Source organism: Salvelinus sp. IW2-2015, linkage group LG36 (assembly GCF_002910315.2).
Source record: "Salvelinus sp. IW2-2015 linkage group LG36, ASM291031v2, whole genome shotgun sequence".
Lineage (NCBI taxonomy): Eukaryota > Metazoa > Chordata > Actinopteri > Salmoniformes > Salmonidae > Salvelinus > Salvelinus sp. IW2-2015.
In genome coordinates, this window is record NC_036875.1 from 11,995,465 (window position 1) to 12,010,047 (window position 14,583).

The 14,583-nt window shown below is 42.9% G+C and overlaps 1 protein-coding gene across 1 annotated transcript in view; it reads right to left on the reverse strand.

Moving 5' to 3' along the window:
- Nucleotides 1-10,559, reverse strand: part of LOC111959966 (neurabin-2-like) — a 41,695-nt gene extending 31,136 nt beyond the window's left edge. The window contains 2 exon segments of the mRNA XM_070437628.1: nt 7,859-9,832; nt 10,384-10,559. Coding sequence (XP_070293729.1) covers nt 7,859-9,676 — 1,818 coding nt within the window. The 5' untranslated portion in view covers nt 9,677-9,832; nt 10,384-10,559.
- Between the last annotated feature and the right edge of the window lie 4,024 nt (nt 10,560-14,583).

Sequence of the window (14,583 nt, forward strand, 5' to 3'; positions counted from 1 at the left end):
TATGAAACATTCGAGCAATGGACATTAACCGGTGGAAATTTGTCCTTTGGATGATGATCCAAATGTGAGATTTTTGTTTCAACCACCGTGTCTTTGTGAGACGTAGAGTAGGTGAACTGATGTTCTCTGCATGTGTTGTTCCACCATGAAGCATGGAGGAGTGTGGATGGTGCTTTGCTGGTGACACTGTCAGTGATTTTTAGAATTCAAGGCACACTACCAGCATGGCTACACAGCATTCTGCAGCGATACGCCATCCCATCTGGTTTGCCTTAGTGGACTATCTTTGTTTTTCAACAGGACAATGACCCAACACACCTCCAGGCTTACTTTGAAAAAGTAAAAATAAAGAAAACCCTTGAATGAGTAGGTGTGCCAAACTTTTGACTGGTACTGTATGTATGTATGTATGTATATGTATTTTTTTTAAACTAATTGATATTTGGAGTCAAAGTATCGATATATCATCCAAAAATAATACTGTGATATATAACTATACCAATATTTTTCCCCCATCATTATTAAAGCCGATTTTGGTCTTTCCGCATCCGTATTGGGCGTACAGCATTTACTGCGATGCAGCCTCTGCAGAAGTTAATACAGGACGTACCGCTCCCACCTACGGTCAACCAATCATGTCAATGCGGAGCTATACGGAGCCCTCACATTGTTATAACATTTGGGAGTTGCACAGCGATGTGCTCCGGAGCTGATTTGGCACCCACAAGCCTCCGGAGGCTTCACAATTGTGTCACTCTCTGTACGGAGCCTCTTGATCGCATACCGGATTAGCATAAATCAGCTTTAACTCAGTTCTTCCAGGATTTTGTGCCGTTTCAAAAAAATAAATAGTTGGAGGCAAAAATGCTTATTTAGCTTTTTGCAACGATTTTGTCAAATTTATCATAAATGCGCTGACAAGGGGAAAGTTTGACGCCGTTTGCTTGATTGAACCATTTTATGCAGTGATTGGTTAAAATTGCGAGCTCTCGCAGAATTGCAAAATCCTGGAGGGACTGGTTATTGAGCTCTGTCAATATGTGAAGTGTTACTGAGCAGGAGGAAGACAATGCAACACATTGTTGTAAAGTGTAAAGCTAGGCTATAATCTCTGCTACGTCATCCCTGGGACAGATGCAGCGCACGTGTTGTTCGTGTTGTCCTCCAGGTCAGCTACTGGCCCCCTTTTCCAGGACCTCCTCCAGGAACCCCTACCAGACCATTTGGGGCAGACACACCCTCAGATAACACATTTGAGGCTCTGGATAAACATTGACCAGATCATAGGCTATGGAATGCCCTGAAGTGATTTGTTTTCCCCTGTTCTACCAAAACGTTGATTAGATGTGGTGATAATAGGAATATCACCCAACCCAGCCCACTCCATGTTAATGCTGTTTACATGATTGCCACTGGGGGGGGGGGATCAAATAAATGTCATCATATTGTTTGGTAATGCCAAGCACAGGCCCAGATAAAAATACCCTCTAGCTTGCCATCTTTAAATCACTCACCGGCAGCCAACTGAGCATATAGACCTGGCGGATCATTAACACAATAGATGGGTGGGAGTTCTGGAATGTGTCGTTTGTTCCCAAAGGGATTTATGTTCTGCTTGTAAAAAGGTAGGGATTAAATAGTAAAACCAAGAATTCCACATACATACCACTGTCATGAAATGACTTGGCACCGGTCTGTAAATCAGATCATACGAGTGAATGAACATCTACACGTTGGCAAAAAAAAGTCCTTACATGTTCAAAGTATGCATGGCTGATTAACAGTGAAGGGAAAGAATCCTTCTCAGAGTAGCGCTATAACCAACATCCTACAAGTCACTGGAGGAGCCATGATAAAGGTTGTTTATACTTACAGTAAAAGTCAGGTTCCACCACACTCTCCCTCCCGGCTGTCCTCATTCATAGCCCTTATGTAATGTCAACAATGTTTCCAAAAAATACCCCTCGGAGCATTCCGGACTAACATCCGCAAATATGTCTCCGCTACCACTAGCCTAGATCCTCTGCAGTTTTAATAGGAGAAATATGTGACTCTCCGACACATCAGCTTTAGGCAATGCCTCAGTATTTACAGAAGCTAAAACGCCATAGTTTGGGTTTTTCTCATTGCACGGTTGGTCTGATGATACAATACTACTACAGCAGCCATGACAAACATCAGTATGTGGAACAAAGATACTCATTTTGTTATGATCTGTCAGTCAACGCACCAAAGAATGCCCTCAACAAATATTTTCAACACTGAGCGAAGTTAATGGTTAATAAGTTAGATCCAAAGGGCACCAGCGGTGACATTGGTCCAGTGTATTACCACATATACAACCGACCCCTCTCAGACCTTTAAAAGGTCAGACAAACGTTAGCCAGCTATGAAACCCTATTGTAAGGTTTGCATTCTTGAAGAGTGAAAATCAAAGCAATTATCATGAACTTCAGTTTAGATTAACAATGTGACATTTCACTTTTTTTATGAAATAATACATTCTTACCCGTATTGGTGATGTTGAGAACTTGATCTTCCTCCGTGGTTCTGGTTCCTCCTCATCTGAGAGTCCAGGGGCATCCTCAAAGTCCTCTTCATACTTCTCCTCACAGGGCTGCTCTTCCTGCTCTTGTCCTCCTCCTCTCCTCCTCCTTGAGGATCTGGTCAGTATCCCTATGTCCACAAATGCTGCGTTTCTTATGCCGTACACCACTGGGGAAACCTTGCCCCTGATTCTTTGTTCCACCTGTTCACTCTCCTCCTCAGCAACCTCCTCATCCACCTCTTCTCATTGCAACCCCAGTTTGATTTACAGGACTTGTGTCTTCCCTCCTCTCCTTTTCAGTTCATACTGCTGCAACTCCTCAACTTGACTTCCTCCTTCCTTCTCCAGTGTAATGCGGTCTCCTTGCCCTCATCTTTCTCTAAGATCTGCCGACGGGGTCATCATTCTGACTGATCACCTTTGCTGTGATTCTGTTTTAGCTCTTTAGGGGGGTGCATGTTCATCTCCTCAAAAACACTGTCGTTCGACATTCTCATCTTCATATCTCCTCGCTCTCGGATGACTCATTTTGGACCACTACGAGCTCAGCCCGGACCATACCAGGCAGAGAATGAGGCCTGGGCAGGTGGATTTTCCATGGTGAGACTCTGGTGCCAATGCCCATCACTCTTTGGCACTGTCTGAGGTTTTGGCCCTGTTGCTACTGTAAACGCTACTGGCAATCGTGGTAGTCTGTTTTTGATCCCTGGGGGATGGGCTGGAGGGTTTTACTCCATCGCTACTCACAGATGGTCTACTGAAACCGTCACTGTTGCGGCGGAGCGTTGTAAGAGCTTTGGCCGCCGGGGATACGGGCTCTGGGGAGATGGGTTTTTTTGGGTGGCATTGGCTGTTGGGGAAATATTGTTTTCGGGTGGCGTTAGTGACTGGGGAGGTTGGTTTTGAGAATGACACCGGTAACGATGGAGGTGGGTTTGTTAGTGGCATCACTAGTTGGGTGGTGGATTTATACAAACCTTCCTTGTCAGAGACGTAGGCAGTGAGCGATCAGTGGGACCGCATACTTTAGATGACATCTCTGTGGCTTTTGCCGCGTCGTACTGTCCACAATGAAGTTGTCTAGCCGCTTGGACATGGGTCCAGCATTCAGTGACAACCTGGACACGTGTTTTGTCTCCTCAGTATCACTCCTCTCATCCGGCCGGCTTTTCACCAATGGTGTAGGACCTGGCTCTGTTTTGATGTTGCTTGTCCTCAGTGGACCCCGACAATCTCCTGGTACTTTTCCCCCCATCAGACCACTGCCCAGGGACACCGGCTTACAACTCTGTTGGGAGACTTCTCCGCTGCGGGTTGTTCTTTGACGCTCCTCTCAAAGAGTTTTCTGGTCGAGCAACTTCTCTGCCAAAGCTGCTTTGTCAATTTCGACATCTTCTCCCTTGGGGTTTTTGTCTAGACTTTAGATTCTGGGCTAGTGGCACTGCTCAAGCTTTTTGTGTGTGATGATGCAAATGGTACCTTTGGTGGGGAGACCAGAACACATCAGATTTCACCTCTTGACTCTCTTGCTGCTGACCATCCATTTGCGAGAAAATATTCTTATCTGTTCACCCGATTGCCAAAAGGCCTCCCCCTCGTGTCCTCCCGGGTGTCGCTAGAACCCATTTGCATACGTCTTTGCAGCACCTTCGGATTTCGTCCCATCAAATGAGCACTTGATAGCATGGAAGTCGACTTGTATGCATTTCTATGCGGCGACGCACTCCTCAGAGTCCTTTCTCCTTGCTCTCGGCTTTTATCATTTTCAAAGATTTAAGGGAGTGTCTTGGGAAGAGATATAACTAAGTATTTCCTTGTTTCTTGTTCCACTATTGTTGTTTCTCTCTCGCCAGTGCCAAGGGCCCCGCTGAATTCTCCGGCGCCCTTACCTCAAATCATGCGTAATGTGGTGGCCATCTACAAAGAAAATAGCAAAATACACGTTCAAAACCAAGCTGTTAGAATTATTCGAACTTATCAGCCAGGACCAGTGTCATATTAACTTCATGTAGACCTCGCATACTTCAGGCAACTTCATAGTAAAGGATCCCCCCCTCCCACTAGTACTGTATGTACATCGTTGTAGACCAACTTCTTTACAAAAGGATATAAATACATTTAGCCAAACTGAATTTAAAACCATTTTTTATTTTATCTAACACTAGTAACCATTTAAAACACACCATGCTGCAACATAATGAGTTTACTAGTTTACTGTAGGCTATTGCGTAAAGATATGCTATAAATTACAAACAGCTACAGTCGATTTTATTCTGAAGGGCTTTCAAGTATCCAATTCTTAACCGGTCAAATGTATAATAAAGTCAGTTAGAGTTTCAACTGCGCCTGTGAGAAACACGTTCGATACAAAGTGTCTCTAGTGGTGATCAGTTTCATTGTAACAATTCAAAGTAAATGTGAGCAAAACATCTGAGCATTCCGCACACAGAATAATAACTTTACCTCATATGGTCACTTGTTTCATCGTCTATGCGCGGAAGACTCCTCAGTAGACAACTCTTGTATACATGTATTACATAAAGATGGCAAGATGCAGTAGATGATATAGAGTACAGTATATACATATACATATGAGATGAGTAATGTAGGGTATCTTGGCCAGGTCGCAGTTGTAAATGAGAACTTGTTCTCAACTGGCCTGCCTGGTTAAATAAAGGTGAAATAAAAATATATATATTAAAAAAATTTACCGTACATGATGCAGACAACATCTTGGTTTCATTATACTCCTTATAGTGTGCTCAAACATATGGAGTATGTTTACATTCTGAAAGACACATTTTCACTGACTTTATACATTATTCATCTCAACTATTCTTTTAGATTTTGTTAATTTTAAGACAGATTGTTTGGAACAATATACTCTACAAGTATAGAATTATTTAGAATTCAAGGCACACCAGCATGGCTACCACAGCATTCTGCAGCGATACGCCATCCCATCTGGTTTGCACTTAGTGGGACTATCTTTTGTTTTTCAACAGGACAATGACCCAACACACCTCCAGGCTTACTTTGAAAAAGTAAAAATAAAGAAAAACCCTTGAATGAGTAGGTGTGTCCAAACTTTTGACTGGTACTGTATGTATGTATGTATGTATATTGTAATTTTTTTAAACTAATTTTGATTGATATTTGGAGTCAAAGTATCGATATATCATCCAAAATAATACTGTGATATATAACTATACCAATATTTTTCCCCCATCATTATTAAAGCCGATTTATGGTCTTTCCGCATCCGTATTGGGCGTACAGCATTTACTGCGATGCAGCCTCTGCAGAAGTTAATACAGGACGTACCGCTCCCACCTACGGTCAACCAATCATGTCAATGCGGAGCTATACGGAGCCCTCCACATTGTTATAACATTTGGGAGTTGCACAGCGATGTGCTCCGGAGCGTGATTTGGCACCCACAAGCCTCCGGAGGCTTCACAATTGTGTCACTCTCTGTACGGAGCCTCTTGATCGCATACCGGATTAAGCATAAATCAGCTTTAACTCAGTTCTTCCAGGATTTTGTGCCGTTTCAAAAAAATAAATAGTTGGAGGCAAAAATGCTTAATTTAGCTTTTTGCAACGATTTTGTCAAATTTATCATKAARATGCGCTGACAAGGGGAAAAGTTTGACGCCGTTTTGCTTGATTGAACCATTTTATGCAGTGATTGGTTAAAATTGCGAGCTCTCGCAGAATTGCAAAATCCTGGAGGGACTGGTTATTGAGCTCTGTCAATATGTGAAGTGTTACTGAGCAGGAGGAAGACAATGCAACACATTGTTGTAAAGTGTAAAGCTAGGCTAATCTCTGCTACGTCATCCCTGGGACAGATGCAGCGCACTGTTGTAAAGTGTAAAGCTAGGCTAATCTCTGCTACGTCATCCCTGGGACAGATGCAGCGCACTGTTGTTCGTGTTGTCCTCCAGGTCAGCTACTGGCCCCCTTTTCCAGGACCTCCTCCTCAGGAACCCCTACCAGACCATTTGGGGGCAGACACACCCTCAGATAACACATTTGAGGCTCTGGATAAACATTGACCAGATCATAGGCTATGGAATGCCCTGAAGTGATTTGTTTTCCCCTGTTCTACCAAAACGTTGATTAGATGTGGTGATAATAGGASATATCACCCAACCCAGCCCACTCCATGTTAATGCTGTTTACATGATTGCCACTGGGGGGGGGGGGGGATCAAATAAATGTCATCATTTGTTTGGTAATGCCAAGCACAGGCCCAGATAAAAATACCCTCTAGCTTGCCATCTTTAAATCACTCACCGGCAGCCAACTGAGCATATAGACCTGGCGGATCATTAACACAATAGATGGGTGGAGTTCTGGAATGTGTCGTTTGTTCCCAAAAGGGATTTATGTTCTGCTTGTAAAAGGTAGGGATTAAATAGTAAAACCAAGAATTCCACATACATACCACTGTCATGAAATGACTTGGCACCGGTCTGTAAATCAGATCATACGAGTGAATGAACATCTACACGTTGGCAAAAAAAAGTCCTTACATGTTCACAAGTATGCATGGCTGATTAACAGTGAAGGGAAAGAATCCTTCTCAAGGAGTAGGCCTATAACCAACATCCTACAAGTCACTGGAGGAGCCATGATAAAGGTTGTTTATACTATACAGTAAAAGTCAGGTTCCACCACACGTCACTCCAGTTCCCTCCCGGCTGTCCTCATTCATAGCCCTTATGTAATGTCAACAATGTTTCCAAAAATACCCCTCGGAGCATTCCGGACTAACATCCGCAAATATGTCTCCGCTACCACTAGCCTAGATCCTCTGCAGTTTTAATAGGAGAAATATGTGACTCTCCGACACATCAGCTTTAGGCAATGCCTCAGTATTTACAGAAGCTTAAACACGCCATAGTTTGGGTTTTCATCCATTGCACGGTTGGTCTGATGATACAATACTACTACAGCAGCCATGACAACATCAGTATGTGGAACAAAGATACTCATTTTGTSTATGATCTGTCAGTCAACGCACCAAAGAATGCCCTCAACAAATATTTCAACACTGAGCGAAGTTAATGGTTAATAAGTTAGATCCAAAGGGCACCAGCGGTGACATTGTCCAGTGTATTACCACATATACAACCGACCCCTCTCAGACCTTTAAAAGGTCAGACAAACGTTAGCCAGCTATGAAACCCTATTGTAAGGTTTGCATTCTTGAAGAGYTGAATAATCAAAGCAATTATCATGAACTTCAGTTTAGATTAACAATGTGACATTTCACTTTTTTATGAAATAATACATTCTTACCCGTATTGGTGATGTTGAGAACTTGATCTTCCTCCGTGGTTCTGGTTCCTCCTCATCTGAGAGTCCAGGGGCATCCTCAAAGTCCTCTTCATACTTCTCCTCACAGGGCTGCTCTTCCTGCTCTTGTTCCTCCTCCTCGTCCTCCTCCTTGAGGATCTGGTCAGTATCCCTATCGTCCACAAATGCTGCGTTCTCTATGCCGTACACCACTGGGGAAACCTTGCCCCTGATTCTTTGTTCCACCTGTTCACTCTCCTCCTCAGCAACCTCCTCATCCACCTCTTCCTCATTGCAACCCCCAGTTTGATTTACAGGACTTGTGTCTTCCCTCCTCTCCTCTTTCAGTTCATACTGCTGCAACTCCTCAACTTGACTTCCTCCTTCCTTCTCCAGTGTAATCGCGGTCTCCTTGCCCTCATCTTTCTCTAAGATCTGCCGACGGGGGTCATCATTCTGACTGATCACCTTTGCTGGTGATTCTTTTAGCTCTTTAGGGGGGTGCATGTTCATCTCCTCAAAAACACTGTCTTCGACATTCTCATCTTCATTCTCCTCGCTCTCGGATGACTCATTTTGGACCACTACGAGCTCAGCCCGGACCATACCAGGCAGAGATGAGGCCTGGGCAGGTGGATTTTCCATGGTGAGACTCTGTGCCACATGCCCATCACTCTTGGCACTGTCTGAGGTTTTGGCCCTGTTGCTACTGTAAACGCTACTGGCAATCGTGGTAGTCTGTTTTTGATCCCTGGGGGATGGGCTGGAGGGTTTTACTCCATCGCTACTCACAGATGGTCTACTGAAACCGTCACTGGTTGMGGCGGAGCGCTTGTAAGAGCTTTGGCCGCCCGGGGATACGGGCTCTGGGGAGATGGGTTTTTGGGTGGCATTGGCTGTTGGGGAAATATGTTTTCGGGTGGCGTTAGTGACTGGGGAGGTTGGTTTGAGAATGACACCGGTAACGATGGAGGTGGGTTTGTTAGTGGCATCACTAGTTGGAGTGGTGGATTTATACAAACCTTCCCTTGTCAGAGACGTAGGCAGTGAGCGATCAGTGGGACCGCATACTTTAGATGACATCTCTGTGGCTTTTGCCGCGTCGTCACTGTCCACAATGAAGTTGTCTAGCCGCTTGGACATGGGTCCAGCATTCAGTGACAACCTGGACACGTGTTTTGTCTCCTCAGTATCACTCCTCTCATCCGGCCGGCTTTTCACCAATGGTGTAGGACCTGGCTCTGTTTTGATGTTGCTTGTCTCAGTGGACCCCGACAATCTCCTGGTACTTTTCCCCCCATCAGACACACTGCCCAGGGACACCCGGCTTACAACTCTGTTGGGAGACTTCTCCGCTGCGGGTTGTTCTTTGACGCTCCTCTCAAAGAGTTTTCTGGTCGAGCAAAACTTCTCTGCCAAAGCTGCTTTGTCAATTTCGACATCTTCTCCCTTGGGGTTTTTGTCTAGACTTTGAGATTCTGGGCTAGTGGCACTGCTCAAGCTTGTTTTGTGTGTGATGACTGCAAATGGTACCTTTGGTGGGGAGACCAGCAACACATCAGATTTCACCTCTTGACTCTCTTGCTGCTGACCATCCATTTGCAGGAAAATATTCTTTATCTTGTTCACCCGATTGCCAAAAGGCCTCCCCCTCGTGTCCTCCCGGGTGTCGCTAGACCCATTTGCATACGTCTTTGCAGCACCTTCGGATTTCGTCCCATCAAATGAGCACTTGATAGCATGGAAGTCCGACTTGTATGCATTTCTATGCGGCGACGCACTCCTCAGAGTCCTTTCTCCTTTGCTCTCGGCTTTTATCATTTTCAAAGATTTACAGGGAGTGTCTTGGGAAGAGATATAACTAAGTATTTCCTTGTTTCTTGTTCCACTATTGTTGTTCTCTCTCGACCAGTGCCAAGGGCCCCGCTGAGATTCTCCGGCGCCCTTACCTCAAATCATGCGTAATGTGGTGGCCATCTACAAAGAAAATAGCAAAATACACGTTCAAAACCAAGCTGTTAGAATTATTCGAACCTATCCAGCCAGGACCAGTGTCATATTAACTTCATGTAGACCTCGCATACTTCAGGCAACTTCATAGTAAAGGATCCCCCCCTCCCACTAGTACTGTATGTACATCGTTGTAGACCAACTTCTTTAACAAAAGGATATMAATACATTTAGCCAAACTGAATTTAAAACCATTTTTATTTTTATCTAACACTAGTAACCATTTAAAACACACCATGCTGCAACATAATGAGTTTACTAGCTTACTGTAGGCTATTGCGTAAAGATATGCTATAAATTACAACAGCCTACAGTCGATTTTATTCTGAACGGGCTTTCAAGTATCCAATTCTTAACCGGTCAAATGTATAATAAAGTCAGTTAGAGTTTCAACTGCGCCTGTGAGAAACACGTTCGATACAAAGTGTCTCTAGTGGTGATCAGTTTCATTGTAACAATTCAAAGTAAATCGTGAGCAAAACATCTGAGCATTCCGCACACAGAATAACTAACTTTACCTCMTATGGTCACTTGTTTCATCGTCCTATGCGCGGAAGACTCCTCAGTAGACAACTCTTGTGAAATTTATACTCCCAAACTTGTCATTTCTTCACCGCCATCGTTCCCCTTTCCATAGTTTCCCTCCCTCCTTGTACTCCAGACACAGACCTGTCGCGCTACCGCGCAAACCCTCGCCCTCGAGCGCGCCACACGATCAGACAAGATCGGGGGCGCGCACACGGACACATTCCAGGACTAGAAACCCCCACCCTCTTCTTGAGTGCATGCAGGTTGCGCAGACACATGAGAGATTTGGGGAATGTCGTGGAAAGAGAAGTACTGTATATTTCATGGATAAACTCACCTACCGCACTGGTGCATATGAAAGAAGAACTTGGGACTGGAAAAACGATTTAAAAAAATCCTCAAACCAACAACTGTCCGATATAAGGTTAGAGCATTGGGCCASTAACAGAAAGGTCGCTGGTTCGAATCCTGGAGCTGACAAGGTGAAAGAAAATCAGTCGCTGTGTCCTTGAGCAAGGCACTTAACCCCAATTGTGACCCCACTCCCAGCAGGTGTTTTAGGGGGAGTTGGTATACGCAAGAAACACATTTCAATCACACACTTGTGTGTAAAAAGGCAAAAATAAGCCTCCCCCAAAATATTATTATTATTATTATAGGTGGCTATGTGTCTTCAACTGCTCTATCTGATAGTGGTAGTATTGTTTGGGGAGTGATAGTATTGTTTGGAGGGTAAATGTTACTCAAGAGCAATATGTATATTTGATATTTCAGTGGCTGCGATTTTGGTGAATAATCTGAGTGAGATCTTGCGTGAAATAGGCTTGGCATTATGACACTTGCGATATCTGGCCCCTTGGTCAGACGTCACCTCCCTAAATGGTCACCTGCATGACTCTCTAACTGACAGATACGTGACACTCAACCAAGATATCACACAACCTAATCCTGACTGTGTACGTGTCATAATTTGACTCTGTTCATAGTTTAACAACATTGTTCCAGAATAGCTGACCTGTGAAGACTCTCAAAAAAGCTTAATAAAAGACACGATTTCCTCACTGAGGAACTGTGCTGCCTTGCAGCGAAGCTAAACTAGTCTCCCTCATACAAAGCAAATAGGTCACCATCACAGAGCTCTCTCTGTCTCACTCKCTCTCCGCAGCATTTACGGCTGTGCAGCCTGTCTCAAAGAAAACATGACTGGTTTTAATTTTAGATGCACTGTCTAGTGCTTCGGTGCTTGCTTAATGAGGATGGAAAAGTACAGTGAAAATGATGTGTGCAGTTTGACAGGAGAACGAGAACATAAACACTGGTGATGTTTGCACAGGTACGGTAAGGAGAGATCATCTTCTCTGTGGAGAACACACCATAACACTTAGTAAATGGAGAAGATTACTTCACACACAGAGTTAACTATTCATTGAGATATTTACTGTGGAAAATGAAGTTGGTAAATTAGGCTATACCTGCCAAATGTTTCCACACAATCCATACAATGGCAGTCATATTATGTTTTTCACATTAACAGTACAACACATTGTAATGCAATGACTGGATTATTATATAGGCAGAAGAGTAAATACAGTACTTCATTCATATGGAAAATGGAGCAACTACTTACCATGCAGCACTTAAAAACTGGTTCCCTCCTTGGGGACAGTAGTCGTGTACGAAGTAGCACCAAAATGTACTTTCATTTCTCCACTGTAAATACAGACAAATATTTGACATTTATGTAAATTCTAATGTGAAAATACGAAGATAGCCTTATCAGAATTTGCTGATGTTCTTGAGATCAGCCACAGACTCACGGAAAGAGAGTTWAGTGACATTTCCCAAGTGGCCTGAGGACCTAGTTTTCAAAAATACCAACCAATCAAATAGAAAGGGGGAAAGAACAGTTGAAGAAAAAAGGGCTTTGAACGTACAAKACTAACTAGATATCTTAAAAACGTTGATAAGTGGAAGTTTTAATGACATCTGAATCATCTTTGAAATGTCTGAGTGAAAGCAAACAGGCCTCTGCTGTACTGAGCCAAGATTTGTTTAACAGTAGTTATTTTGTAGAGCATCAACTCCTGCCCAATGCCCGTCTTGGTGCAGTAGGCCAGGGATTCCCAAACTTTTTTCCTTCGTGACCAACCAATTGACGAGCCTTTTTAAGTCGTAACCCACCATGAGGGTTGAAAGGTGAAAAAACATACAGACCAAAGAATAAGACATTGCCRTTTCAAAGCTAATCTCCTTCAATTCCACACATCCTGCCATGGAGCTGAGAGAAAATGTTGCAATTTTTAAGCAACTTTTCTACAATTCTACATGGCTAATCCTGTGTTCTTATGCTCAAACATTATAACAAAGTCAAAGGGAGATTAATTGTCTAGAATGTTTTGTTTATTGTAAGTTTTCAAAGATATAGGCAACTTTTTTTAAATACATAGGTCCAATTATCTTTTCTAAATACTTTCTATTTGGGTTTTAGTYGTTTAAGTTTACACTGAAAGCATTTTTTCCATCCTGAAAATGTATTCCATTTTTTTGTTGCTTTGCACTAATAATGTCATCCCACAGTTTGGTAACCACTGCGAGTAGGCYATAGTTACTGGTCTACCCAAGCTAAACATAGATAACAAAATGCAGTTAGAATATGTTGATGCTTCATTGGGTGCTCATTCCAAAACTATTGTGTAGAACAAAATTAATACAGAAAAACTCATCTGGGTACAAGTGTTTTGTTTTGAATGAAATATGAAATACACTTGGCAGCTAATGCATAAACAGATGGTGATCTATTTAGCAGGCCAAAGTTTTGAGCTTTGTTATTTTTTCAATCGCCCCGGGAGTGAAATCATACATATTTAACTGTGTGAAACATGAAAAATTAACCTTTGTTGACACCAAGAAAGACATCAAACATGTTTCGCCACAAACATAATATTTTACCCAATTACTCACTCACTGCAGTGAAAAGGAGGCCTACCCAATGTATTTCCTGACAACTTTAGTAAAGCTTATCAAAGCTGCAAAACACTGTTTTACGACATGTTAGCATAGCAGTAGCTACATTTARGGAAGGGATCTGTGCTGTCTGACTGGAGAAATGCTGTTCGCCAGGCATTTCCTGGAGAGTTATCTGCTCTCACATTCCATTTTAGACAGTTATCTGATGTAGGTTTTTATAAAGGTTCTCACAGAAACGCACATGTGCTTCTGGTTTAATTGTAATTTCTTTTCTATAGATAGATTTCAAATTTGGTCACCCATAGGAATTGGTTGTGGGTTCAACAAGGTGAAGGTTGAAAGGTCTYGATTATCTAAATTATGAAGCAGATTGATGATGGCGCTGACTTGATTTCCCTTGACGTTTAGCATTTAGCTTTCAGTCATAACTCATGTCTAGATCCACGGTGTGTGGAACCTTGAAATTTTTTTCTGTGTGAAAATAACTATACTATTGCCTTTTTCAGTAGTGGGTAACATGGACACTTATCTACTACATACCAGCTGCAACAAACAGCTTCCTGAATGCTTGTCAGCATTGGAAATTATGCTGTGTGTGCACATGAGGTCTGCATGTGTGTGTTTACTATTACGAGCTCGCTGGATTATCTCCTAGCAACGGTGGGCCATTGGGCCCTGAAAGCTTCCCTCCCAGGGGTAAAATCGCAGCAGGCCATTGTCAAGCCCATGGTCCCCATGACAACATCTCAAACGATGTTTGAACGTACCAGTATCTTCAAATCAAGGGAAAACAGGACATTGTACAGGCAACAAAGCACTCTAAAATCATACTACAAAGGTAGACAGCTCACATGATATCATGAAGATGTTCAGCCCTCTGAAGGGCCAGAAATCACATGTTTTAATAATAGCCATTTTTCATTAGGCCTATATACAGTTGAAGTCGGAAGTTAACATACACTTAGGTTGGAGTCATTAAAACTCGTTTTTCAACCACTCCACAAATTTCTTGTTAACAAACTATAGTTTTGGCAAGTCGGTTAGGACATCTACTTTGTGCATGACACAAGCCACAGAGAGAGATTTGTGGAAGGCTACCTGAAACGTTTGACCCAAGTTAAAAATTTAAAGGCAAAGCTACCAAACATAATTGAGTGTATGGTAAACTCTGACCCACTGGGTATTGATGAAAGAAATAAAAGCTAATAAAATATTCTCTCTAC